Source organism: Heteronotia binoei, chromosome 2, assembly GCF_032191835.1.
Source record: "Heteronotia binoei isolate CCM8104 ecotype False Entrance Well chromosome 2, APGP_CSIRO_Hbin_v1, whole genome shotgun sequence".
Classification (NCBI taxonomy): Eukaryota; Metazoa; Chordata; class Lepidosauria; order Squamata; family Gekkonidae; genus Heteronotia; species Heteronotia binoei.
Window position 1 is genome coordinate 147,050,052 of NC_083224.1, and position 25,284 is coordinate 147,075,335.

A 25,284-nucleotide genomic window follows, 5' to 3' on the forward strand; every position below is an offset into this window, starting at 1 on the left:
CCAGTCTCGTTCTGTTACCCTAGGCTAACAGGGCTACTCTATTTAGAAAGAGCTTCCTTGAAGAAATTTGTTTTTGGGCGATGGTAGACTAGGTATGGCATAAACCAGATGGTCTGAGCAAACATATGTTAGAACGATCCAATTGCTTATAGATTAGATTAGCTATAGGTTTGTGCAGGATTATCACTTTACAACCCATAAGTAAACAGCAGAATAGATTTTATAACGAGACTGGCCATTCAGTTTTCAGTAAAAATGCATTGTATCTGGAAGTTAGCAGACACTACAGCACGACTATATTCAGGTTTCTTCAGAAATAAATCCCATCGAGTTCAATGGTTTTTCCTATTGAGGAGGGAGACTCGAGCATTCATATGTGCAGCCAGATTTTATGCATGGTTACTCGGAAGCAAGTGCCAATGCGTTCAATAGGAGATTGCATCCGTGAACCGATGCAGCTTTACTCGGAAGAAAGCCCCATCGAGTTTCAGAAGAGTTGCAGTCTCTAAACCACATTCATTGTAGTTGGCTTTATATTTTACAGCAAACGGTGCCAGGAGCCAGCTGTTTTTAAAGAACGGTAATTCACCCCCTTGTTTCCCACAGAAACTTTTTTTTGGTTGCTTTCTCGTTAAGTCTGCTTGGCTCCACCCAGATCTGAGATATGATAGGGCTTGTCAGAAAGAAGGAAGTCTTTCCAGAGCCTCGTGTGCTTTCAGCTGCGAGGTAAGAGCTGCTGTTCTGTGCGTTTCACGGGCTCCTGCAAGCTCTGAATGGGCTTCTTCCCTGGGGATCTTAATTGCATTTGCGTAACGACGAGGAATGTTTAGTAGTGAGGACTTTGCGTGGCGTAGATTATGCTAAGCCAGGTAAAGATCGGTGTCATTTAAGCTTGGCATTAAGATGGGTTGAGTATATTTTGCATGGCATCAATTTCGTCTGTAGACTGTGATGCTTAAAAAATTGGAAAAAGGTTTAGTGAAGCAAATTAATTCCTGAGTTTTCTGCATCATAAGACATGCTAAGCTGGTTTCTTAAACGATGACTTGTTTGGAACATTGCTAGCATAAATGCAGAAGCCCTTTCTAAACTTGCTTCAGTGTTTATAGACTTTGCCATTAGCACTACAGAGATCCAAATTGGTGAGTGACGTCTCCTTTACCTTTCAGAAGGACAGATAGCGGAAGGTACGCAAATCTTTTTCTCTTGTCCCAGAACCCCTGGGGAGTGTCTTCAAGAAATGCTGGTGCTGGACCACTCAGGTCTGTGCAGGACCAAATCTACATGTTTTTTTTTTTTTGGGGGGGGGCAAAATGAAAAAAAAAAGATGCCTTCTTATGGGCCCATTCTATATTATGAGCCCATATAATAGAATGGACTCCATACCCAATTTGGTCCCCCCCCCCCGACAGCCCCGGGTTAAGTGCCCCCTCTGCTCCCCCCTAGATCTGACCCTGGCTCTGTGGGCTGCATTCTCAGGTGCTTGCTTAGTTTATACAGGATACCAGCTTGCTATAGCTCTCCGTGAGTCAGAAGTGCCCTTTAGAATGCACAAACCCCTTCTCAAAAGTGGTTTGAAACCACTCAGTTGCATCAACTTGTGAAGAGCGTGGCAGGATACTTTGAGTTCTTAGGGGTGAAAGTTGCTTGTTGCACAGATAAGGCTTTTGTGGCTCTGTGTGGTCTGTAATCAGCTGTTATGCTTTTGCTAATCTTAACTACCATATTTTTCTGTAATACTGATCCTAAACATGATGGCAAAAAGTTTTTCTTAGCCAAGCCCACCAAAGTTGAGAGAAATCTATAATAATCTTTTATTTTGAGTTGGGATATTGTACATGGGATGGAATAATGTATTAAAATCTTCAGGTGGCAAACATAAGACAAAAAGCTCTTCTGCTTCTCGTTTGTTGCCCTAGTTCCTGTTATTACTTAATTTTTCCTTGGCAGTTGTTCTATTCCTGCCAGGGTTGGTTTCTTATACATGTTTTCTGATGCAGCCTGACTCACTGTCCAGGGGGAGGAGAGCATGTGTTGGGGCCATAACTTGTGCTTAGTAGTCTTTTCTAGTCTCTTTCCTGCTAATTTGTGATGTGGGGTAGGGGATTACACCATTATAGATTTAGGAGGCATCTAAGGGACCATCCAAATTGATCATTGTCATAAGTCAGAATAGTCTATATGCAAAGCTCATCTGAAAACAGCCTGGTAGTGCATCTGCTTTGTATGTAGAAAGTCCCTGGTTTGATCCCCACTACTTCCAGCTGATCAGGTAGAAGATGAAAGGCCCTGCCAGTCTGCATCTACAATATTGCCCTTAACAGACCAATAGTTTAATTTGAAATAAGGCAGCTTCATGTGTACTTCATAAGGATTCCCAATGGTGAGATTTCAGATTCCTGAACTGTTTATAGCCCTACTGCTTAGCTGTTCTTACACTTAGGGCAATTTTAGAAAGCTGGTCCTCTGTTGGAGCACATCGGACTGATCCTGTATCATGATCCATAAAAATCCATCTAACCCAGTGCACCATCTCCACCAGAATTCAGTTACAAGTTTTGGGTGCTGAGCTATAGAAGCAGCTTTCCCATTTGTCCTTGTATGCAGTAATTGGGGGATTTTTTTTTTTAGCGGGATAATGGTGGTGGCTAGTAATTTGTCTAAGTTGTAGAAGATGAAGATATTGGATTTATATCCCGCCCTCCACTCCGAAGAGTCTCAGAGCGGCTCACAATCTCCTTTACCTTCCTCCCCCACAACAGACACCCTGTGAGATGGGTGGGGCTGGAGAGGGCTCTCACAGCAGCTGCCCTTTCAAGGACAACCTCTGCCAGAGCTATGGCTGACCCAAGGCCATGCTAGCAGGTGCAAGTGGAGGAGTGGGGAATCAAACCCTGTTCTCCCAGATAAGAGTCCGCGCACTTAACCACTACACCAAACTGGCTGTTGTTTCTAAATTGTCTAATTTGTTTTTAAAAGGAATTGGTTTGTAACCATTGTGTCATCTCTGTCAATTAATTTTATAAAGTACATGTTGATATGCAGTACTATATTTATCCTGAACTTCCAGTATACAAATGCATTTAAAGTGACACTCCCCCACCCCCATATACTCATTCTTCCCCCCCCCCCCAAACTCTCCTATAAAACAAAACAGCACCCCCTCGCTTTTAGTTATTTTGGTTAAATCTGTAAAAAAAGGGTGCAGCTCAACTGTGTGGTGACTGTTTCTCTCCTGCACTCTGCAGGCTGGCCTAGTCAGGTCTCCTCTGGAGCAGTGCCCTCAGGTCCAGAGAGCAAAGATTGGGAGCATCGATAGGTGCTGGCAAGCAGGAGCTGCCACTGATGACATGGAGCTGGTACACAGGCTTGTACCTAGTGGTCTGGTTGATCTAGCAAGGCAGCTTTCCCAACCCTTAGCCTAAATAGGCTGGGAAGTATTCAGCTGCCTTACTTGCAGGTGTTGAACTTCTAAGGCTGCACTTTGCTTTGGCCTGGATCCTGTGAAGATCCAGACCAGAAGAACTGTTGTTTCCATTATCCGGCTGTGGGAAGGTGTTGCATCCAGCCAGTCAAGCACTTCACCTCCTTTGGGCTGCTTTGGCTGGGGCCTTCTACTGATGCCATCCTTCCAGAATGAGAGCTTCCCTGGGGAGCTATAGGATTGAGCTTGCATCCTGCCCAGAGGGGGTGGTGGCAGGGTGACAATTTTAGGTACTGGTATTGAAGCCTCCCTTGCAGGCTCTGGCCAGATGGCCGCTGATGCTGCTGGACCATTGTCAGGAGGTGCCTCTGTGTTGCTGGGCCCTTCCTGATCCCTCTTGTCCTCCTAGCCCCTGGCCTTGGCTCCCTAGGCTCCTCCCATGAAGATTCTGACTCACTGGACTGGTCAGAGGGGTCATGACAATTTCATGTGCTTCCAAGAACAGCATCTGAAATGCAGGAAGCTTCTTAACCAGAAGAAAACAGAAAAATGAATCATGACACAGTGGTCACTGAAACAACCTGTTTCACAGGTTAGATTTCAAAAGAGGAATTCATAACCTGGTCTGACAACTACAGTGAGACCTCCACAATTGCGTATAGTGCTTGTGCAGATGGATGAAGATATAGGGTTGGTGTTCTACACAAGCTCTGTAAAAAGACATGGGACTTCCATGAAAGTTGCTTTGTGAGCTTAATCATGTATTTGTAAATAAGACTAGCCCTCTTGACAAGGGATCAAGGACCAAGTGGATAATCTTCTACCAACCCAGTTGCAAATAGTTTACCTAAAGAGCCTCTGGGTGGCTGCTCAGTGTCTGAAAGTTATCCTAATTTTTTTTCAGTTATCTTCTCTCCTGCATCCCCGCTGTAATGAGGCATTGAAAAGGTGAGCACTGGAATAGATAATGCAGCTTATTGCAATAGCCCTACATAGGGTTGGGTATTTCACTGTCATTGCACAATAATGATCTTTTGCAACTGGATTGCACAGGAAAATCCATTTAGGAATGGCTATTCTAGTGCAATATCTTATGATGTGTAGATACAGTCAAGGGCTGCAGAATCCTACTCCCAACAGCCTTAAACTTACTTCTGGAACAAAATGGCCATTGATGATGATATTGGATTTATATCTCACCCTATTACTCTGAATCTCAGAGTCTCAGAGTGGTCACAATCTCTTTTACCTCCCCCCTACCCCACAACAGACACTCTGAGGTAAGTAGGGCTGAGAGAGCTCTTACAGCAGCTGCCCTTTCAAGGACAACTCCTACGAGAGCTATGGCTGACCCAAGGCCATTCCAGCAGCTGCAAGTGGAGGAGTGGGGAATCAAATCCGGTTCTCCCAGATAAGAGTCTGTACACTTAACCACTACACCAAACTGGCTCTAATTCTGTCTGTGTATTCAGTTTGAGGCAGTTTGTGTTAGATTAGTTTAATAACTCAAAAAATGAAGCTTACAAACACTTTAAATCCTGAAGCTGTCCTTTCCTAGGCTTTATGAAACTTAATTTTGTGGTCAGAATAGCAGAGCAAAGGTGAATTGGCCCGTTATCTGCCCTTATCTTATGGTTTTATTGAGCTGATATGTATTACAAGCTTTGCTGGTAAGCTCACAGAGACTGTGATTTTATTGTTGAAAATTGCCTTAAGAGTATAAAATGATTTAAATGAAAAATGGTCCTTTTGAAGGGTCATCAGTTTGTCATAATGGTTCCACTAAATATCATAGGCATACCCAGGGCTTTTTTTAAGCAGGAACATACAGGAATGCAGGCCTAATATGCAAATAAGTTCCTTCTGGGCTTTTTCTACAAAAAAAGCCCTGGGCATACCTTCAACTAATGCTGCAGCTCCATACTTTTCTCTTTAAAATATGTTAGTATGAGGGACACTCTTTCCTCTGATGTAGCTGGGTAGTTTATTTACCTAAAGCTAAGTGTGCCGTGATGTACAGAGTATTGGATTTCTCTTGCAATGGCCTGGGGTCAAATCATTGCTTTGCCATGGTACTTGTCTGCTGTGCAACGCTAAGCATATATCATTGTAAGAAAGTCCCACTGAATTAATATGGCTGAGTTCCAGGCTTGCAGCCTACATGGTTTTGGTTAAATCTTTTTCTTTGTCTCACCTTAATCTGCTTTCTCAGGCAAGGTCTGACAATAAAATGGGTTGACTCTAAAGTATGCTGTTCTGAGCTCCTTGGTGGGAAGGGCAGGGTGTGAGTCAGAAGGACAGATAAGCAGAAGAGCAGCTTTCTATAGTAACCTTAGGGGTTATAATTGACAAAATTTAGTTGTTCTCAGTGTTTTCAGATCTGAATAAATTATTACTTGGAGGCTGAGCATGAACACAAACTGACTCATTGTCTGTGGTGCTGAGTGCATCTCTGTTTTAGACATTCTGGCCCAGGGCAGTTCAGTCTTCCTCTAAGGCTGTATCCAGTCATCTTCTAAGGCTGTTTCTTGTTGATTTCTAGTTGATTTTTCTCTAGAGGAGTTTAACACTAGATGTCTCACGGTTTATATGGTACTCTACCAGCCAAATCCAGTTTATTCTTCTTGATGTAATCTAAGGCAAATAACAGCACTATTACTCCTTAATAGATTGCCTTTGGCTATTTTTCTAGCTCTTCAATAGATAGTGTTCTGTATAATCACCTCACTCTTGTTTTCTGTGTCAGAATGAAATGGTTAATTATAAAGGTGCTCTCATGTTTCTGACATTTGTGCAAAAATAATCTTACTGCTCTTTAATACTGGATTCTCTTCTCCCCCTTCCCTTTTCTATTCTTCAGGCAATAATACTGAAGTACATAAGTAATTCAGTGGAGCAGTGTATGTGAAAGTATGTCTGTGAATATCTGATGCACATTCATGGGAAAGTAAGTCATGCTGAACTCAACATCAGTAACTTCCTAGTATGCACATCTCAGATTGCAGCATCTCAAATTCCTTTCTGTGAGCGGCTATGTGACTGTAAATCTGGTGACATGGACACTATTTGGCACTTCTGTATAGATTGTAATAAGTATAATTTGGCTTGCAATAAATGGATTGCAATCTATATCTAAAAATGGAGTTTTGTCACAAAACAAATGGTTGAAGTAATATTATTAGCAGATATTGATCCAAATGTGACTCTAGCAGTTGCAAAATTTTTGTCTGTGGCACTTAATGGTATAATTTCCTAATGTAAAATTTTATATCTATATTTTTCATATTGTATATTATCTATATTCTCTGTGCTGTCTATATATATTTGTAGCATTTCAAGCATTAATACATTACTGAGACTATGTAGGCAATACTTGAGTTTCTTTCTAGGGTTGCCAAGTCCAATTCAAGAAATATCTGGGGACTTTGGGGGCGGAGCCAGGAGACACTGGGGGTGGAGCCAGGAACAAGGGTGTGACAAGCATAATTGAACTCCAAGAGAGTTCTGGCCATCACATTTAAAGGGACAGCACACCTTTTTAAATGTCTTCCTTCCATAGGAAATAATGAAGGATAGGGGCACCTTCTTTTGGGGCTGGTCCAATCATTTTGAAACTTGGGGGGTACTTTGGGGAGAGGCACTAGATACTATATTGAAAATTTGGTGCCTCTACCTCCAAAAACAGCTCCCCCAGAGTCCCCGAAACCTCCAGAACAATTCCCCATTATACCCTATGAGAATCGATCACATAGGAAATAATGAAGACTTTTCCCTCTCTCTCCCCCCACCCCTTTCTGGCCAGTCTGAAGCAGCGGATCAGCCCCTCTACTCACCATTTGCTGCCAGCTTCTTCACAGAAACACACACAGACACACCATCCTAAATTGAAGCCTTTCAAGTCAAGCCTCTGGAGGTGCAAAGGCACATGGTCCTTTGCGGGCGGGGCTCCCTCTCTCCCCCCCTCCCCCGCCAGCCAGCTGATTAGGACCGGAAGCAGCCTGGGAAAACTGAAGAAAGGCTGCTGCGATCGGGGCTGGGTGGGAAGGGCAGGGCAAGGAAAAGCTGCTGAGATCGGGGCTGGGTGGGAAGGGCCGCCATTCCCCCCCGCTTTCCAGATTTTTGGCTAGCGGGGGAAGAAGGCTCCAAATCGGGGGTCCCCAGGCAAGGCGGGGGATTTGGGAAGCCTATTTCTTCCACACTCTATAGCAAGGGTCTGTAGGCCAGAACTAGCCACCCAGGGCTTTAATCTGGCCCACAGCTGTCTTTTCCCTGCTGCCACTTCCCTGCCTGTTCTTACCCTTCTGAGCTCAAGCTGCCACTGAGCAGAGGAAGCAGAGGGCAGGACTGTCAGATTTCCCAGTTCCTCTTTGCAGGCAGAAGCTCCTCTGGGTTCCTTTAAAATACAATGGAACACAAAAAGGTTGGATTTCCAGAATGGATTTCCAGACTAGTCCATCTGGTCTTAAAGACCTTAATAGAAAATCCATTCCACATTTTCTTTTTAATTTTTTTTGTGTTGCAATGTATTTCAGTGGAGCCTGTGCAAGTCAGTTTGCATTCTTGGCTCTCATTATTTCCAAAGGGCCTTCAAGCCTCTCCCATCTCAAACTACTTTGCAAAAAAACAACCTGAGACCCTGCTTGGAGAGCCACTGCCACTATGAGTAGATGCGGGTGGTGGGGGAGAAGCTTGAAATGCCCAACCATTTCATATTTTCCTAGGCTTAGAACATATTTTTTAGTTTATATTTTTAGTTTCTGATATTATTTTTGTGCTTTTTCTTGATGTTTTATTCTTTAAAATTGCATTGGCAAATCTCACTATTCCCCCTCCCTCCATTTTAGGCAGTAGGGTTGCCAGGTCCCTTCTAGCCATCAGCAGGGGATGGGAGAGTAGGGTTGCCAGATCTAGGTTTGAAAAATTCTGGAGATTTGGAGATGAAGCTTGGAGAGGACAGGGACTTGAGTGGGTACAATGCCATACAGTCATACTCCAAAGCATCCATTTTCTCCAGAGGAACGGATCTCTGCAGTCTGGAGATGAGCTGTAATTCCTGGAGATCCCCAGGTCTTACCTGGAGGATGGCATCGTATTAAGGCAGGCATCTTTTAAGGGTCAGGGGATGGTTTGGGAGGTGTCAGATATCAAAGACTGTTAAATATAATATTGCAAGAGTGTTACTGTTTTAAGCATGTTTGTATTTTAAGTTTAAAAATAGTATCTTTAATTGTGTTTGTCTGCATCCTTTATAAAGTTTGTATATTCTCTACCTGACATTACGGCCAATTTTGCACTAGAGCTTTAATCCTGGTTTAACTCTATCCCCAAATTGACTTTCTACACTAGAATCAGAGAAACCAACTTTATGACTCTATGATTCTATGGTTTTAGTGTAGAAAGTCAGTTTGGGGACAAACCAGGATTAAAGCTCTAGTGCAAAATTGGTCTACATTTTATGACACACATGGCCTGGCTTGACAAAGTCCCATTTATGTCAGATCTAGCCCTCATAACAAATGAGTTTGATATCCATGCTCTATAGCTTCATTGGCTTCTTGTCAGCACTCCTTGCCCCACCTCCAAATGAACGGCACAGAAGACTTTAAGGTCCTTTTTCCCCGGAGGAGAGTAGCCAAACAATGTGGTCTAGCAAGTGCTCCTAGTTTGTGCCTGGTGTTCAACAGGAAGTGTAGCTTAATTTAAAGTTCCTGCTAAACACTGATTCCTCCTCTCAACTACTGACAGCTATAGGTCATTTGGTATGGGAAGGATGCTACTAGTAGCTTTGTAAGCAACTGTTAGCAGATATCTTTGAGCTCAGCAGAAAGTGTTTATGTCTCTGTGCGCTTTAAAAAAAACCCTGGCAGATAGTGTGTTTTTCCTCCTCTCCATTAAAAAAAAATAATTTTCCTGCCTTGGTCAGGCTATCTACAGGCAGGAGGCAAAGCTAGCCCTGTGCTCTCTTAATATTTGTAATATAAAGCTAGGGCAGCTCTTGTAGAAGTTTCCCAGGTAGACTCAGGAAGGAGCCTTTTACTTGAAAATACTACCTGTGCTTTTGATGTAAGAATGTTTGTGGCAAAACAGCTCCCTTGGGCCCTGTGAGATACTCATTGCAGCCTTTGTTAGGTGTTAGGCAGATATGGCTGCTGTCACACACACTAAATAATCAACTTTCAATTCACTTTCAATGTGCTTTCCAGCTGGATTTTGCCAGTTCACACATTAAAATCCAATTGCTGAGGTCACTGCAAGTGGATTGAAACTGGATTATTGTGTGTGACCCCAGCCTGAATGTAGGTAATGGACTAATAATGTGGCAATTAAGCTTCCTTATCTTCAAGGACCAAAGAACGTGCCAACTAATACTGGATGCGTGATCTCATGTTACTGCAGCTGGCAACAGCTGATAATAGGGATATGTTAATGCAGAGTCTTGCAACTATCCAGACAATTTAATAATTGAAATGATTATGACTATAAAAGTCACTTTAACATATGCTGAATAATGCACTTTCAATACCTTTTAGTAATCATTTTCGCATGGATTTTCCCATTTCACACTGTACAGTGTTCTAAGAATTGCTTTGGTTTGGCACAATGCTTGTAATTTACTTTGAGTTTTAACATAGTAAAATCAAGCTTGTCTTTCTATGTCCAAGTTGCTGTTTTCCGATTCTGCAGTACTTCTTGACATCCTTCTCCAAATTAATTGTTTACAATCTGTGTTGAAATAGCTTGTTCTCTAGCAGTTTTCCAAGTCAGTTTTTCCACCTTAATGTTTTATGATATGTCGTGGACTTCTCTTGCAGCAATGGCTTTTAAGACGAGTTACTCAAAACAAGGAAGTCATTCTGTAGCATTCTGTAAAAAATGTAACATGGAACTAAGCCTGATATTTGGATCTGTATTGAAACAATGTTTAAATATGATATGCATGCTCTTTCTGTCTGCCTCCACACCAGGGTAATTTCCCCTGGTTCTCAAGTTGCTAACTGTGGTTTCCCTTTCATACCCAATGTGCATTGAAGCCCTCTCTGCTGTGTTTTCACATGACTCACAGGATTCTCCACTAGGGTTGCCAGGTCCAACTCAGAAAACATCTGGGGACTTTGAGGGTGGAGCCAGGAGACTTTCCCTATCCCCCCCAAATAAAAATACAGCACCGCAGTTCCCCTGAATACAGTCTTCATTTCCTCATCCCCCAGCAGCTACACTTCCATTAAATGAAAGTAAACATGCACACACTCTCACAATACAGCCAAAATAAACACAGCAAGTGCACACTTTTGTGATCTCATTGTGGCAATTTACTCATGCTGCTGAATACAACATCTGTTGTATTTTAACCAACTTCTTCAGACTATTAGGAAAATGAAAGAACAGCCTATGGGGCGGAGTTTTCCTCCAAACAGAAAGACTGAGCAAAGTGGCTCTGTCTGTTCACCCCACCCCCCTGCAGCTTTCCTCTCGATGAGATTTAAAGGCACGCACACATTCAGAAACACAAACAGTTGCAAACATCTTCTAAACCTGCAAGTGGCTGTTGGGGTGGGGCTTCTCTTCAGTGTTTTTTTAAACTGCCAAGAGCATGCCTAATGCTGCATAGGAATAATACGATAACTTTTTGAAACTTAAACCCAGGAAACACTGGGTTTTTTTTTACAGGTTTACAATAAACAGATTTTTTTGTGCAGAAATGAGGGGTTGGTCTGTGTGCAAAAAGGAGATGGAACCCTGAAGTAGTTTCCTTCCCCTACAGCCCTAGCTCTAAGAAGATCTAGCTGAGTGTCATTTCTCCTTAGGGTTTCCAACCTCCAGGTGGCAACTCTATATAACAAATTAAACTATGCCAACATCAATAAATCACAAGTAATTTCACTAAATTCAATATATATCATTGTACCTGTCCAAGGTTCCACCCCTCCTTAAACCCCATCCTCTCCAGGCTCCATCCCTAATATCTCCAGGAATTTCTCACCCTGGATTTGGCAACCCTATCTCCTTCTCTTTATCTACCTCTTTGACTTCAGCTTTCCATTGCCTCCCTGCAGCCTCTACCTAGGAAAAGGATGGTCTTTTTCCATGGGGGGGGGGAACCAAAGAAGCTAACATCATTCTTCTCTCTGCCTTTTGATATGCACAACAACCCTGTGAGGTAGCGTAGGCTGAAAGTCTGTGACTGGTCTGAAATCACTCAGTCAGCTTTCACAGCAAGAACCTGGGTCTGGCAGACCCTGCTTTGAAGCCCTATCTCCTATGCCACACTGGCTGTCATAGGGGGACTGCTGCTGAACAGTAGCAAGCAGCCAGGCCTAGGATAGCTAACCTCCAGGTGGAGCCTAGATTTGCCCAGTCTGACTCAAAGAAATATCTGGGGACTTTGGGGGTGGAGCCAGGAGCAAGGGTGTGACAAGCACAACTGAACCCTGAAGGGACTTCTGACAATCACATTTAAAGGGACCATGCTCTTTAAATGCCTTCCCTCCATTTCTTTTGAGGCTCATATAACTGGACTCCAAGTCCAGTCTGTTTTGAGGAGAGGCACTAGATGCTATGCTGAAAATTTGATGCCTCTACCTCAAAAACAGTCTCCCCAGATCAATTATTTATTATATCCTATGGGAATCAGTCTCCATAGGGTATAATGGGGTGCTCAGCAGACATTTCCCTCCCCCCCACTTTCTGATAACCCTAAAGTGAGGGGAGGGCCTCCAAACTGGGGGATCCCCTGCCCCCAACTAGTGACTGGCAACCCTAGTGCAGCCAGAAGACCTGGTATCACAACTGAACTCCAGACAATAGATCTTTCTCCCTCTGAAGAAAGTAACTGCTTTGGATGGTGGACTCTATGGCATTATATTCAGCTGAGGTTTCTCCTCTCCCATACTCTGCTCTCCTCAAATTCCACCACAAAATTTCCAGGAATTTCCCACCAATCTGGAACTGGAAGCCCTAGTCAGGACTGGGACCAATGAGTTCTCCCTTAAAGGCCTTTAGTGATACCTTGTTACACCTCAAACAACTTTTTATTGGGGAATATTAATATTTCTTAGCTCAAAATGGTAGGCCTACGAGAGGTGAGGTGTATAGGATCTATGTCTTTGTCTACGGAGATAGACCACTGAAAATCCTTTGGTTAATAATGGATTTTATTATAGCATAGGGTTTCAAATAGCTACATCTCAATCAAACAATTTCAAGCATACAAGAGGAATTACAAAGAGTTTAGCTGAATAAGCAGGATGGGGGAAGGTGATACAATACCTAGATCTTGCAGGGTAGACTCAGTCAGAGGGAATGCAAAGCCTCTGGAGGGAGATTTCTCTTGAGAGGAAGGGGGGGTGAGGGTAGGAAGGGGGTGGAGGAAGGAGAGGGTGAAGGGATTCCCTTTTCCCTTCCTTTTTCTTCTTCTGCAACCAGCTTTCCTGTTCCTTCGCTGCACTGCGCGCACTACGCCCTGCTGCGCTAAACCTGACAGGTTGGGTTGTCTGTTTTCTAGGGTAAATTACGTCAAATCACTCAATTAACCTACCCAATGAGGGGGAAGAGTGTCACACCAATGGAAAATCGGGGTGTCATATGTGTAATATCCAATCAGAGACCATTTGCATCATAGATCCATACCCCAACATAGGCATTTTAATTACACTGGCCAAATGACTTTATGGCCTTGTTTTTCCCAAAACTGGTTCCTTTGAAGCTCCCCAAAAGTGATAGATTTCTCTCTTAGTGTCAACCATGGATGGGCATCCATCAAGTGGTCAGGGGACTGGCTGACTTTGATGGCCTTAGCAATTAATTAAAGAAAAATAGAGACTTTGTTAAAAGTCAAAATTGTGAGATCAGTTTACAGGTTATACCACACATTCACAACAAGAGGAGTACCTAACCTTTAACCTTCGTGTTTCTGCCATCTTGTCCTGAGGATTACCAGATACAAGCCATTTATTTGTGTTGGAGGTTTCTTGGGTCATTCTTATTTCCTTATGCTTTGATAACAGGACTTTTAAAGGTTGCCAAAAGTGAAGGAATTTTTATGGCACTGCCCACCAGTCTCTCTGAGCCCGGAACTCTTCATTCCCAGGAGCAGAAAGATGGACGCTTCTCAATCTTTCAGCTGGCCACATGTTGTTCTGGCTTGTGAACCAGAATCACATTACAGACCTGCTTTGGGGTCAAGAAGGAACTGGATTTGTCTCCCTTATGTGCAAGAAAGACCATTCCAATTCAAATGGGCATTGCTGTATCCAATTAATATTCTAGGGTTACATTGCAATATCACATTCCAGGGGTGCATGGCTTGGGAATAAGTACAGGGGTGTCTTCCTGGGTATCAACCTTTCAGACCAACACAGTCTCTCTGATAACATTTGTTAGTCTTAAACACAGGAGTTCATTCTCTGTCTGTCTCTAGCTTTTCCTCCTCCCTTCCTCTGTATCTGCTGTGTTGCCACGGGATGCCATTTTCCCTCCTGTCTCTGAGTTGTTTCCCTTCGAGAGGAGGAGAGGGAGGAGCCCCCAGCCAGTCAAGGGAAGGCTTTCTCACTCTTTCCTGCCTCCTCTCCCCTCAGTCAATCAAGGGAGGCTTTATTTCCTCTGTGAAACAGCGACAGGCAGCTCAGCCAATGGAGAGCATCTGATTTGTGACCAGTCTGCTAGGAGAGATTATGTCTCCTACTCCATCTTTTGTTAGTCCCCTTAGTCAGGGTTGTCAGAAATGGTAAGCTAGGGTTACCAGATGTCCTCTTTTTAGATGACATGTCCTTCTTTCTTGGTATCTGTCCTCTTTTAAGGTGTCTTTTTTAAAAAAAAAAACTGATGGAAATGTCCTCTTTTTGGATTAGAAATTTAGGAATATTCCTAGTTAGTAGCAATTACCACTGCTTAAATAGTAGAGATACTGTATATAAACTGAGATTTGTCATAGTGATCACTTGTTTGAAGTAGTCATTTGAGAAATATGTCCTCTTTTTTGCTTTTCAGAATATGGTAAGCATGTGTAAACTGGACTTTAGACTTCTAATCTCGCAGCATAATACATAAAGGGACCACCTCTCCCTCTGTGTTCTGCCATGACAGCTTTGCTTATCTGAACTAGGGTTCCCAGCTTCCTGCTGGGGGTGGGGGTCTCCAACCTGCCAGCATGGGGCTGGCCGGCAGAGGGATTTGTGCTCCCCAAAAGCTCTGCTGGCACGATGACATCACCTGGAAGTGATGGCATCACACTAGGCACATTGTGCATGGGCAATGAGCCCAACATGATGGCATCATTTCAGGTTGTGTCATCATGCCACACATGCAAAGTGTGCAAGATGGTTTCCCCACTGGCAGCCATGTAGGATCTGGTAACCCTAATATGGACAGGGCTTTTTATGGGTGCAGATCTAATCAGTTTTATGTTTCACTGCTTCTGCCTGATTGCTGTAAAGAAATTACTATAAAGATAGAATGTCCCATGTCTTCTGTAATTTTTTTTACAATGTTTAGAGAGAAGTCCTGAGTTTGCAGAACTGAGTTTGCTATTATAACTATGTGTGGAAAGTGCTTTTACTTTGTTGATGTTCATCTTTTGTTTTTAATAGATGGAACCTTGTGGAATTGGTCTTATTGTCTGGGTGCTTGCCTCCTTTTCTGGTCAGACAGCTAGTTATCCCAATGGAAAAGTACAAGAGGTCTGTGACAGCATGATACCCGTCCATGGATATTCTTCACAGTTATTTCCAAAGCACATCATTGAAGTGAACGCGACACAATTCAAACCTGGGGATCATGTGAAAGGTACTATCTGTTTCATTTTTGCAATCGCTGATGAGTAGTGTTGCTTCCAGTTCATTGCTGCCCGTTTCTAATAGTTGGGCGGTGAATTGGTTTGGAAATCTAGAACAGTAATGACCAACCATTGGTTTGGGGATTGATGACTTTTGTAGAGACCAGCATGAAATGTATTGTTGTTCTTTCAGGAAAAGTTTTCTGAAACGAAGTGTTGGCTAGCTACCTTTCAATGTGAGGATGATCATACAAGTGAGCAATTACAGTTGTCATCACCTTTTTACTAGGGGAAGTTTAGTCTGCTAAATTTCTGTTCCAGTCTGCTTTTAAAAAAAGTGGTAATCTTATGGGCAGTCGGATCTGCAAGTTACTATTAATTGCTGTTGCCACTTTGTCAAGGCTGTGTTCCATCTTTAAATTATATCAGTCAAGTTTGAGATTCAAAAGGGTGGAAGCAAGATTTGGCTCTGAAGGGAGGCTGATTACTAGAGGAAAGAAATAGAATCTGATGTATTATTGACCAAGGAAGGAGCACTTCAACTTCCCTGGACATTCAGTAAATAGTCTTAAAGGGTATGGTTATTCAGTTTCAAAGGGAAACTCCCCCGAGAAACTGCTGAGCTGGATTTGGGGTAGATCCAGCCAAAATCCAGGGAGCCTTCCAATAGAATGACATCTGCGATGCCTTGGAGTCCATCTTTGTGCCAGATAGCATGGAAGAGCTAATGACAAGGCCCTCTAAGAAGAACCACTTAATTTGGAGGAAGAATCTTCAGGCTGGAGGAAGCTTTCTAATTTTCTTTAGTGGGGTGGTAGGATAGGGGTATGATCCTCCCAAGTACAACCAGATGTATTTTTCTAAGTCCCTACTGAGTCCATCTCACTACAAAAAGTAAACGTTTCACCTTATAAATGTATGTTTGCTAATTGTCATTCAAGTTCATCCTACTTTGCAAACTCATTAACAACTGAGAGCGGGTGGTGGACTACTCTGAATGGGTGAGGGTTTTTTCCCATTGGATCTTGCTTCCTTCTCCGCTCTGTAATGTTGCATTCCTTTGTCCTGGGAAACTAAGCTTCCAATCTCTTTCAGTGAATCTCTTCCAATCTCTTTTGATAGCGTTGGATATTCCAACTGATTGTAACACTTACTACATCTGGCAAAATTGGTTCTGGCTTATGAAAGTTTATCTCATAAATTTGCTAGTCTTTGAGGTGTCATATGACTCTTTGGTTTGGCTGCAACAGACTGGGTGCCAGTGGAATACAAGCCATACTGTGGTGTCACAGCATTGTGTATTTCCTGAGCTGTCTTCCTCATCAGCGATTATCAGTGATCTATTCAAAATGGCTGCTTGTAGCTTTCCCATCTGTAGAGGCCTATATGTAAATTAAAAGGTGTCCATATAATTTGCTGTCTGTTGCCATTGTAATTAAAGATGAGTACTGATCTCTCCCCTCCCCCCCCCCCCTTTCCCCTGGTTCTAGTGAGCTTGTCAGGGCCTGCATTTGAAGGTTTCTTTCTGCAAGCTCGTAGTGCCAAGAACCTGAGAAGCCCTGCCATTGGCTCTTTTGGGCTAACTGACAAAACAAAATCTCAGCTCCTCACCTGTGGACGTGTGAAGGTAAGGAATCCCACATTTCCCACACACCTTGAGGAGCCATGTTTGTCTGTTACATAATGTTTGAGAAGAAGAAGAAGAAGGTATTTCCCAGCCTATTTCTGTGGGCTCATCTTGATATGGGGATGGAAGGAGGAGTTCACATGATTCTGTAAAAACCTGAGTTTCCTGTTTGATTCCTAGCAATTTAAAAATAATAATTTTCAGAGCCCATTTTGGTTTAGCACCACAATATTCAGGGAGGATTTCTTTTAAAGTCTTCTGTACTGTTTTCCTAGAGGGCCATGATAGCACTTTCTTTGTGTGTGTACTGCTTTGTAAATCTGCCACCTGAAGCATGCTTACTTGAGGCGCACTTGTATAAAATCAGTAACCCTCCAGTGATGGTCTGGCATCTGGAGGTCTGGGAAAACCAGGTTCAAATTTTGCTCAGCTGTGATGTTTCTTGATGGTCTTGAGCAAGGCACTGTCTATATCAGCACAACACTTGAGGTAATTGGTGTTAGGGTAACATCATGGGAAGTGTTTTCTGTAAGCGGTGAAGTCAATAAGCAAATGATGTCAATTAGTGAATAAACTTGGCTAAATGTTCGGTTGCTCAAATTAAACAGTTTTTCTTTGCAAGGGGCAAGCAATTAAATTAAACAGTTTTTCTTTGCAAGGGGCAAGCAATTAGTTCCGGCAGCAATTAAGGTGTTCAAAGCTAAAATGCTAGCCAAAATTCTCTATGGTATCCCTATATGTATCTCAGCATTTACCAGGAAAGTGGAGGGCATTCAAGCCTCATTCTTTAGACAAATTCTTGGTATGCCAAAATGTGTGGCCTACTTTGCTTTCTGCTCTGAAGTAGGTCAGTCTTAGGTGAAGACAAAAGCCTGGATTGCAGTGTTTAAATTCTGGCTCAAAATTCACTTTAGAACAGATCCTAACAGCCTTCTTGATTGTATGAAAAGAGACCCATATATTTCATCCTGGTCAGCAGTTCTTATGTCCAAATTTAACCAGTTGGGGATAGAGGTTGATGATATTTTTACTTCTGACGAGTCATATATCTTCAGATGTATTAAATTGAGACTGTTGGAGTTGGAGGAAACGAAACTACGTCCAACAAACCCTTATATTTGCTCCCCAGCTTCCTTAGGTCTTTATGCTTTCTGTGGCAAAATGCCCCATTATCTATCAGACTTAACCATTCCAAGTCATCGCAGGGCATTTATGTTGGCTAGACTAAATGCATTTCCCTCCAAAGTTTTACAAAGGAGATATCATCGAGTTCCTTTAGGTGACACTCTGTTCCTGTGGAGCGGATATTCCTGACTCAATTCAGTATATATTGCTTGATTGTTCCTTTTATCATAATCTCCGTAAAGATTTATTTTGCAAGCTTTCTTTCTCCCCAGATTTGTCTATTTTGCCACCCTGTTGTTATTTATTGAACGATACTGAGAGGGAGGTTAGCGAGGCTGTGGCAAATTTTTTGCCTGACATCCTTAAATTTAAATCTGACCATTGATTTTATCTCCAATGTTTAAATTTTTATATTCTGTGTATTTTATTTGCAACTGCTATGCCATTAAAGGTTTGGTATGGGCAGGCTCAATTCTGCTGTAGAATACTGAACTGGGACTTCTGTGTTGCAGAATTCAGCTGTTAGTCATACAAGTAAATCTAAGAAAACCCATATAGATGCCTACTGGATTGCTCCTAGAGATGCACCAGAAACAGTGCAGTTTCTGTAAGTATATTCAACCATCTGAACTATTAATTGGATTCTCTTGTGTGCTTTTGTTGTTATTGAGTTCGTCAATAGCAAGATAATTGATTTTTTCCCCAGAACCACAAATGTCTTTCTGTTCTGAATCCAGAGATTCTTAGTTCTAAGATCTGATTACTCTCTTGAAGTAATAAAATGGATTTGAAGCTGTAAAAAGTTACTATTGTACTTGGCTTCTATTACATCTGAATTCCTCTGTTCTCTCAGATTTCATTATTCTTGTTTCAGGCCTTGGACTTATTCTTGTTCTTCTTTGGACATTCAAGATGGGTAGCATGTAACACGCCCCCCCCCCCCCAATTATTTCTGCAGTTGGTTTGTGGAGAGTCCATTGCAGGGGTCGTTTTGTAGAAAATTTGGAGGAGCTCATCCAGGGATTGTTATGCAGCTTCACCTACTATTCAATGGACAAGGTGGGAAGGAGGAGGTGGAACTGCCAGAAAGGTTCATGAGCTGTGCTCCTGTGAGCTCCTGCTGAATCTGAGGCCTGCTCCATTGTATGTATGAAGAGATCAATTAGGGTGCTTAATACTGTTGACTTGGCAAACTGGATGAACAATGAACACAACAAACATAGTGTAGTGTGATGTGTTACTCTTCATACAAAGGGCATTTTCAGATATTTTTTCAGACAGATGTTTCAGTCCAGTAAATTCTGAATGTTTTGAACACACTTTCCTGTCGCTGAAGTGAGAAATATCAAAGTATGTCCAGCTAAACTCCTTGAACCTCCCATAATTGCACACAAAAGCCTTCATTCTTTCTAAGTACAAGCCAGGAAGATTACTACATCCAAATAAAACATGGTGTCACCTGGGTCAGACGTAGTGTTCTTCAAAGCGCTGGGGGTATGTCAAGCAGATAAGAGGGGTATGTATGCCTGCAACATGCAATGGACTAAAACAGGTTTTCCCAAACTTCCCCGCCCCCCCGTGACCTGGTTATTTTTACACTTCTCCTTCATGGCCCACTAAAATTTGGGGGTGGAACCAGGAGACTTTGGGGGTGGAGCCGGGAAACAGGAAATGATGTACAAACAAGCCTAAAACTCTTGCAATATTTTGTTTAGGAAAGGTAGGAGAATAGTGGGATTTTGCAATGCAATTGTAAAAATAAAACATTTAGAAAAAGCACAAGAACCACACAGCAGAAAACTAAAAATATAAAATGCTCTCAGCCTGGGAAAACATGAAATGACAGGGTGTTTAAAGCGTCTCCCTGCCCCCCCAGGTCTACTCAGATTAGCAAAAGAAGGCAGGCAGGCAGGAAAGAAGGAACACTCTTGCTGGGAAATCCGGCCACAGAGCCCTCAACACCGGTCTGTGGGGCCTCCCATCCCCTGGCTGCCCCTCCCCCCGCCTTCCTCTGCATCGCGCCTCCCCCCCCCGTCATGTGCCTCCGCACCTCCTTCTCCCTCCCTTCCCCACCTCTGGCAGGTCATTTTCATGCTGCACAAAGCCCTTCCTCCCCCCTGCCCTGCCCAATGGCCTGATCGCTCGGAAATCGGCGTGGAGCTCATTCCGCACCGGGCCAAGCCGGCGGCAGCTCAAACAGACCGCGGCCGAAAAGGGTGTGTGGCTCCTCCCTCCCCAGCACTTCCTGGATGGGAAGGAAGTGCCAGGGAGGGAGGAGCCAAGCATCCTTTTCAACTGTGGTCTGTTTGAGCTGCCGCTGGTTTGGCTCAGTGTGGCATGAGCTCCACGCCGATTTCTGAGCAATCGAGTGATGGGGAGGGGGGGAGAGGAAGTGCTTTGTGCAGCATGACACTGACCTGCCTGAGGTGGGGAAGGGAGGGTGAAGGAGGTGCATTCCCCCAGTAACTGCTGTTGGCCTTTCTTCTTGTTTTGGTGTTATATATGTTTGCATCTTCATATGTTTTTATTGAATTATTTTATATACACTTTGTATAAAATACTGTTGAAATGTTTTAATGTTTGCTGCTTTGGTGACCCTATTGGGTTAGAAAGTTAGCACAGAAATGTTTTAAACAAATAACTTTTGTACTGGGTTGTGGGAGGAGCTTGCTGTATGAGTAAGGTTAAATTACAGTTTAGGTTGAGATACTAAATACACGTTATCCTTGTTTTCAGAGTCACAGTTGTAGAAAAATATAAAACTTTCTGGGTAAAAATCCCTGGTCCTGTAATTTCCCAGTTTCATGTACCTGTCTGGACAACAACATTTACTTATGAGTCTATTCCAACATCTCAACCAATTTCCCATTTAACAAAACCAGTAAGTAAAAGTGGCAGCTATGTTGTCTTGATTCTGGTGTGGAATTTGTAATCTTCTACCATATAATAAGACTGCAGTATTAAGAGAAATAAGGCCCAGTCACATAATGCCAGGTGGTACTGGAAAAATGATCAGTCTTTTCTGGGTATCCATATGCATAGGTGGATTGGCTCTAAGAATGATATTTCAAATGTTTGTGTCCCATGGTTAAGGTGGCATTCTAAAAGCCGGTTCCTTCTACCAAGGAACTCGGCAAAGTATATGTTTCTTCTGTTTTCCATTTCATCCTTATAAATCTCTGAAGTAGGTTAAGTGGGGTGAGAGTGCTCATGCAAGGTCATCTTGTGCTTTATGGCAGAATGGAGATTTGAACCCAGGCATCCCCATATTCCAGCACATTAACCACTAAAATGGTTACACTGCTGTGCTTATCACATGTTCCCAGAGCTAGAATTTTGTCCAGATTAAAAAAAAAAAAGTGTTCTGCTTTCAGTCATGTGTAGAGGAAAGGGGGTAATGTAATGAAGATATCCCAAGATTGTCAACTACAAACTGGGATCTGGGTGACTCATAACCAACTTCTGGTGTTTAGGTCAAAATATAGTATCAGTTGTATGGCAATATTTTTTTTCAGTCTTTTGGATTCCTTCGGCTAGTGACTACAGACTAGAGCTCAAGCTTTCTTGACCCCCGCTTGCTTTTGTCCAGAGAACAATCCCATTGCAGTTTCCAATTTCTAGGTGGCTGCTGTTGCCTTTGATACAGGGAATAAGGATCTCCCCCCCCCACCCCCAGTTATTAGTTTTAACCTTGGCATGTTTTGACCTTCTGCAAAAATGAAAATCTAATTCTGTCTTCTACCCATTTTTAAAATCTACAAGGGCCTCCTCTTTAATCATTTTAAGCTTTTATTGGGTTTGTGTAATTTTGCAGACTAGTTTGGGATGGTTCAGAGAGCCTTTAATTATACTCCTGTTAACGTACAGTTTTGAACAATTAGAGTAAGTGTCTGACAGCATGCATCCAAAATTATAGACCTGTAATGTTATGATGTCAAAAATCAGGTTGTGGATTTGAAGCTTGCAGCTTAATAACCACCAGCAAAATGAACTGTAATTGCCAGGTGTGGCTGTGGGAAATGAATTTCCATTAAATCCCTTGACAACTCAAGAAACTCATAAAAAAGCAGTTTTTCTCAAGCAGTGACCTTTTAAGTGATACCATTAACATAGCTTCTTGTCTTCCTAGTTCAATGCTTCAGACTGTGGCATTACCAAGTTCTGTGTGAGAAACCCTTCAGACTGTGATCCTAAAACCAAAGATTGCTTCTTCCTGTCCTTCAAGCAAGACATTAGTGTGATGCTGGTTGAAATGAGTGGTCCAAGTGAAGGCTATATTGCATTTGCATTGTCTCATGACCAATGGATGGTTAGTCACTTCTTTTATTCTGCAAGTTGAAGCCCTTATTACCATTCTGTAGCCTGACACTAGAGAGTCCTGTAATGCAGAGTGGTAAAGCTTCAGTACTGCAGTCCAAACTCTCTGCTCACAACCTGAGTTCGATCCCGGTGGAAGCTGCGTTCAGGTTGCCGGCTTAAGGTGGACTCAGCCTTCCATCCTTCCAAGGTCGGTAAAACGAGTACCCAGCTTGCTGGAAGGAAAGTGTAGATGACTGGGGAAGGCAATTGCAAAGCACGCCTAAAAAATCTGCCATGAAAACGTCATGATGCAATGTCACCCCAGAGTCTGAAACGACTGGTGCTTGCACAGGGGACTACCTTTACCTTAGCCTGAGCCTAGTGAATAAGATTAGTCTCAAAATGCTATGCAGGTGAAAATACTGGTAGAAATCTAGGGCACTCCCAAGTAACATGCATTCTTATGTTCTGTTACTGCCAGAGATTATAGCCATGTGATAAATTTATACTACCGTAACTTTAATGTATGTGTGGTGGCTCAGGAAGTACCACACATGAACTTCAGTTTGTTTTTATGGTAAATCCATGCAAAAACTGGGTAAATTTTCACAAGAAGTTAATATGTCTTGGAAATGCAATTTAGCAATCCTGTAACTTTATTTACAGGGTGGTGGCGATGATGCATATCTTTGCATTAGCGACGACCATCAAGTTGGCATAAGTGCAGCCACTCTAACTGGGCGTGGTTATCCAACCTTTGACTCTCAGGTATTATAATTCCATTTGTTTGTTTGTTTAGAAAATGTATATGCCACCTCTCTAGAGGCCTGCTTGAGGCTGCTAGACCATGATGAGTTCTATCCTCTTTTGCTAACCTTTTTCTTCATGCTCTAAGGAAAACCAGGGTTTCCTTAAGGGAAGAGGACACAACTCAGTAGTACAGCACATGTTTTTTGTGTGCAAGATACTCTAGATCCAATCCTTGCCCAGTTAAAGGTTCCCAGATCATGTCAGCTGTTTTGGAAGGCTAGACAATACTGGATGGCCCAGTGGTCTGGCTTGGTGGAAGGCAGCTTCATATGTTTGTATATGGATACCAGTAATCAGTTTTGTTGCTACAAATGCTCTTTAAGCTTCTGGTGCCTCTTTTGCCCCATTCATATTATATTTTATACTTGACTAAACTGTATTTCAATAACTACTTCACCCATAATGGGAAACCAGTGTATGCTTATTATAGCTGTGTACCTGGTGGCAGGAAGGTTTACCCTCTCTGGTTTCTTCTGCATATATAAACCTTATGCATTATTTTAAAAAATACATACTTGACTCCCATGCATGATCTGGGATTTGGCAGGTACAAACTAGGAATGTCATCATAGTTCTTCATAGTTTTCTTTCAGTTGTTTCTGTAGTGCAAAATCTTTATTGCCGTATTTTGTGACATGGCATCTTTACCTCACGGGTCTGTCTTATGGCGAAGAATTCTGCTTGTGCTCCAACTTTTTGCGAGGTCTTAAAAACCTATGTTCTGCAATTACTCTATTTTTTCATAGCAATTAAATTGTGTCAGGCATGTCACAGATTTTCCTTAAAAATCAGCTAAGCAAGCCACACGGCTTGGGGATACTCATGTTTTCTAGCGTCTTGGACTTCACCAGATACGAAGTGGGGGGTATATGGGGCTTTAGTGGCACAAATATGACATTTATATGAAGTATACAGAGTCTGACGACAAATCTACCAAGGTCAGCACTGTCTACTCTTGGGTAGTAGGAGCTCTCCTGATTCTCAGAGGTCTTTCATATCACATACTGCCTTCTTTTAACTGGAGATGTCAGGGACTGAACCTGGGACCTTCTGTATGCAAATCAGATCCTCCACCACTGACCCCCTAGCTTCCATTTCAGTTCTTTTAAAGTTGAGGTCGTACAAAGCTAAATTTTCACTATTTTTCAGAATGCCCTTGAAGAAATGTCATGGAGGCTGGCTGATGGTCTTATTCAATGTTCTTTCCAAAGGAAAATTCATCTTTCTGCTTTGCAAGGAAGGTTTAATTTGGATGCAGACTACTACATATTTCTGGCAGATGGTGACGTTAGTGAAGGTACGTTTGGAACTGAGTGAGTCTCTAGCCAAATGCTTATCCTTAATAAAGTGTCACTATACATTGTTGAGTCTCAATATCTAAAGAAGTTTAATATATATATATATTTATTTATTATATAGACTTTTGGACTGCCTTTCCCTGCAAGCAGGGCTTAGGGTGGCTTACATCAAAATAATTTGAGCATCTTAGTATAAATGTGGAGAAGTGTAGAATGCAAATCTAGATGCCCATGAAAGCTGTATGCTGCTGGTGGCTGCTGGCTTCATTTCAAAAGAATCCTGTTAGTAATAATTGGAAATGGATTGCAAGGCTAGGTAGATTCTGGTTGCTACTTAGCAAAGGAATGTGTCTCTTGTCCTGGGATCAGTAAGTAATGACTGATACTCAGAAGGTGAATTTGCTTTTTGCTTGGGTAGGGAAAAACCAACCAAACAAAAATCTTCCCTATAGATCCATTTTGCTTATGGACTGCAATTCAGGATGTTCATCATGTAGATAAAACAATATGAAACCATTTTCTCCTCTCCTCCAGCTTCCTCATCGTCAAGGAGTACTACCTAAAGACGTTCTCTGTGGCCTTTAGCATAAGAACAGGGATCATATGAACACTATTATGTTTCTTATCTATGATATTATGTATGAAATTACAGTTTTTTGTGAGGAGCCAGCTTCCCTAGGCAGCCTTTTTTCCTTTCTCCTGCATATCCATGGAAGTCCTTTTCTAGTGATGTCTTTGTTTCTGAGTGTGGGACACAAGTGAGTGTTGCCTAAGCTGAAATATAATGAAACGTTTTATTTTTTATACTTTACAGGAGGTTATTAACATTTGTGAAGGGTTTTTTTTTTTAGCATCAACAAAATATTTTCTTGTTGATGTGTATTGTATAGAGGAAAGAGTGTTGCTTCTGTCAGGGGTTTATGCTTTTTTT

The 25,284-nt window shown here is 42.4% G+C and overlaps 1 protein-coding gene across 3 annotated transcripts in view; it reads left to right on the plus strand.

The window, feature by feature from the left end:
* Positions 1-305: 305 nt before the first annotated feature.
* The window catches only part of FRRS1 (ferric chelate reductase 1), a 37,376-nt gene continuing 12,397 nt past the window's right edge, over positions 306-25,284 (plus strand). The window contains exons 1-10 of one of the 3 annotated variants that reach the window (XM_060232203.1): positions 306-726; positions 4,329-4,372; positions 6,285-6,371; positions 15,010-15,205; positions 16,685-16,821; positions 18,459-18,553; positions 20,683-20,827; positions 22,076-22,255; positions 22,912-23,013; positions 24,205-24,352. In XM_060232203.1, the coding sequence (XP_060088186.1) occupies positions 6,354-6,371; positions 15,010-15,205; positions 16,685-16,821; positions 18,459-18,553; positions 20,683-20,827; positions 22,076-22,255; positions 22,912-23,013; positions 24,205-24,352 (1,021 nt within the window). In that variant the 5' untranslated portion in view covers positions 306-726; positions 4,329-4,372; positions 6,285-6,353. Of the gene's footprint in view, positions 870-4,328; positions 4,373-6,284; positions 6,372-15,009; positions 15,206-16,684; positions 16,822-18,458; positions 18,554-20,682; positions 20,828-22,075; positions 22,256-22,911; positions 23,014-24,204; positions 24,353-25,284 lie in introns of all 3 variants that reach the window. The other 2 variants (XM_060232201.1, XM_060232202.1) reach the window with 2 other exon arrangements.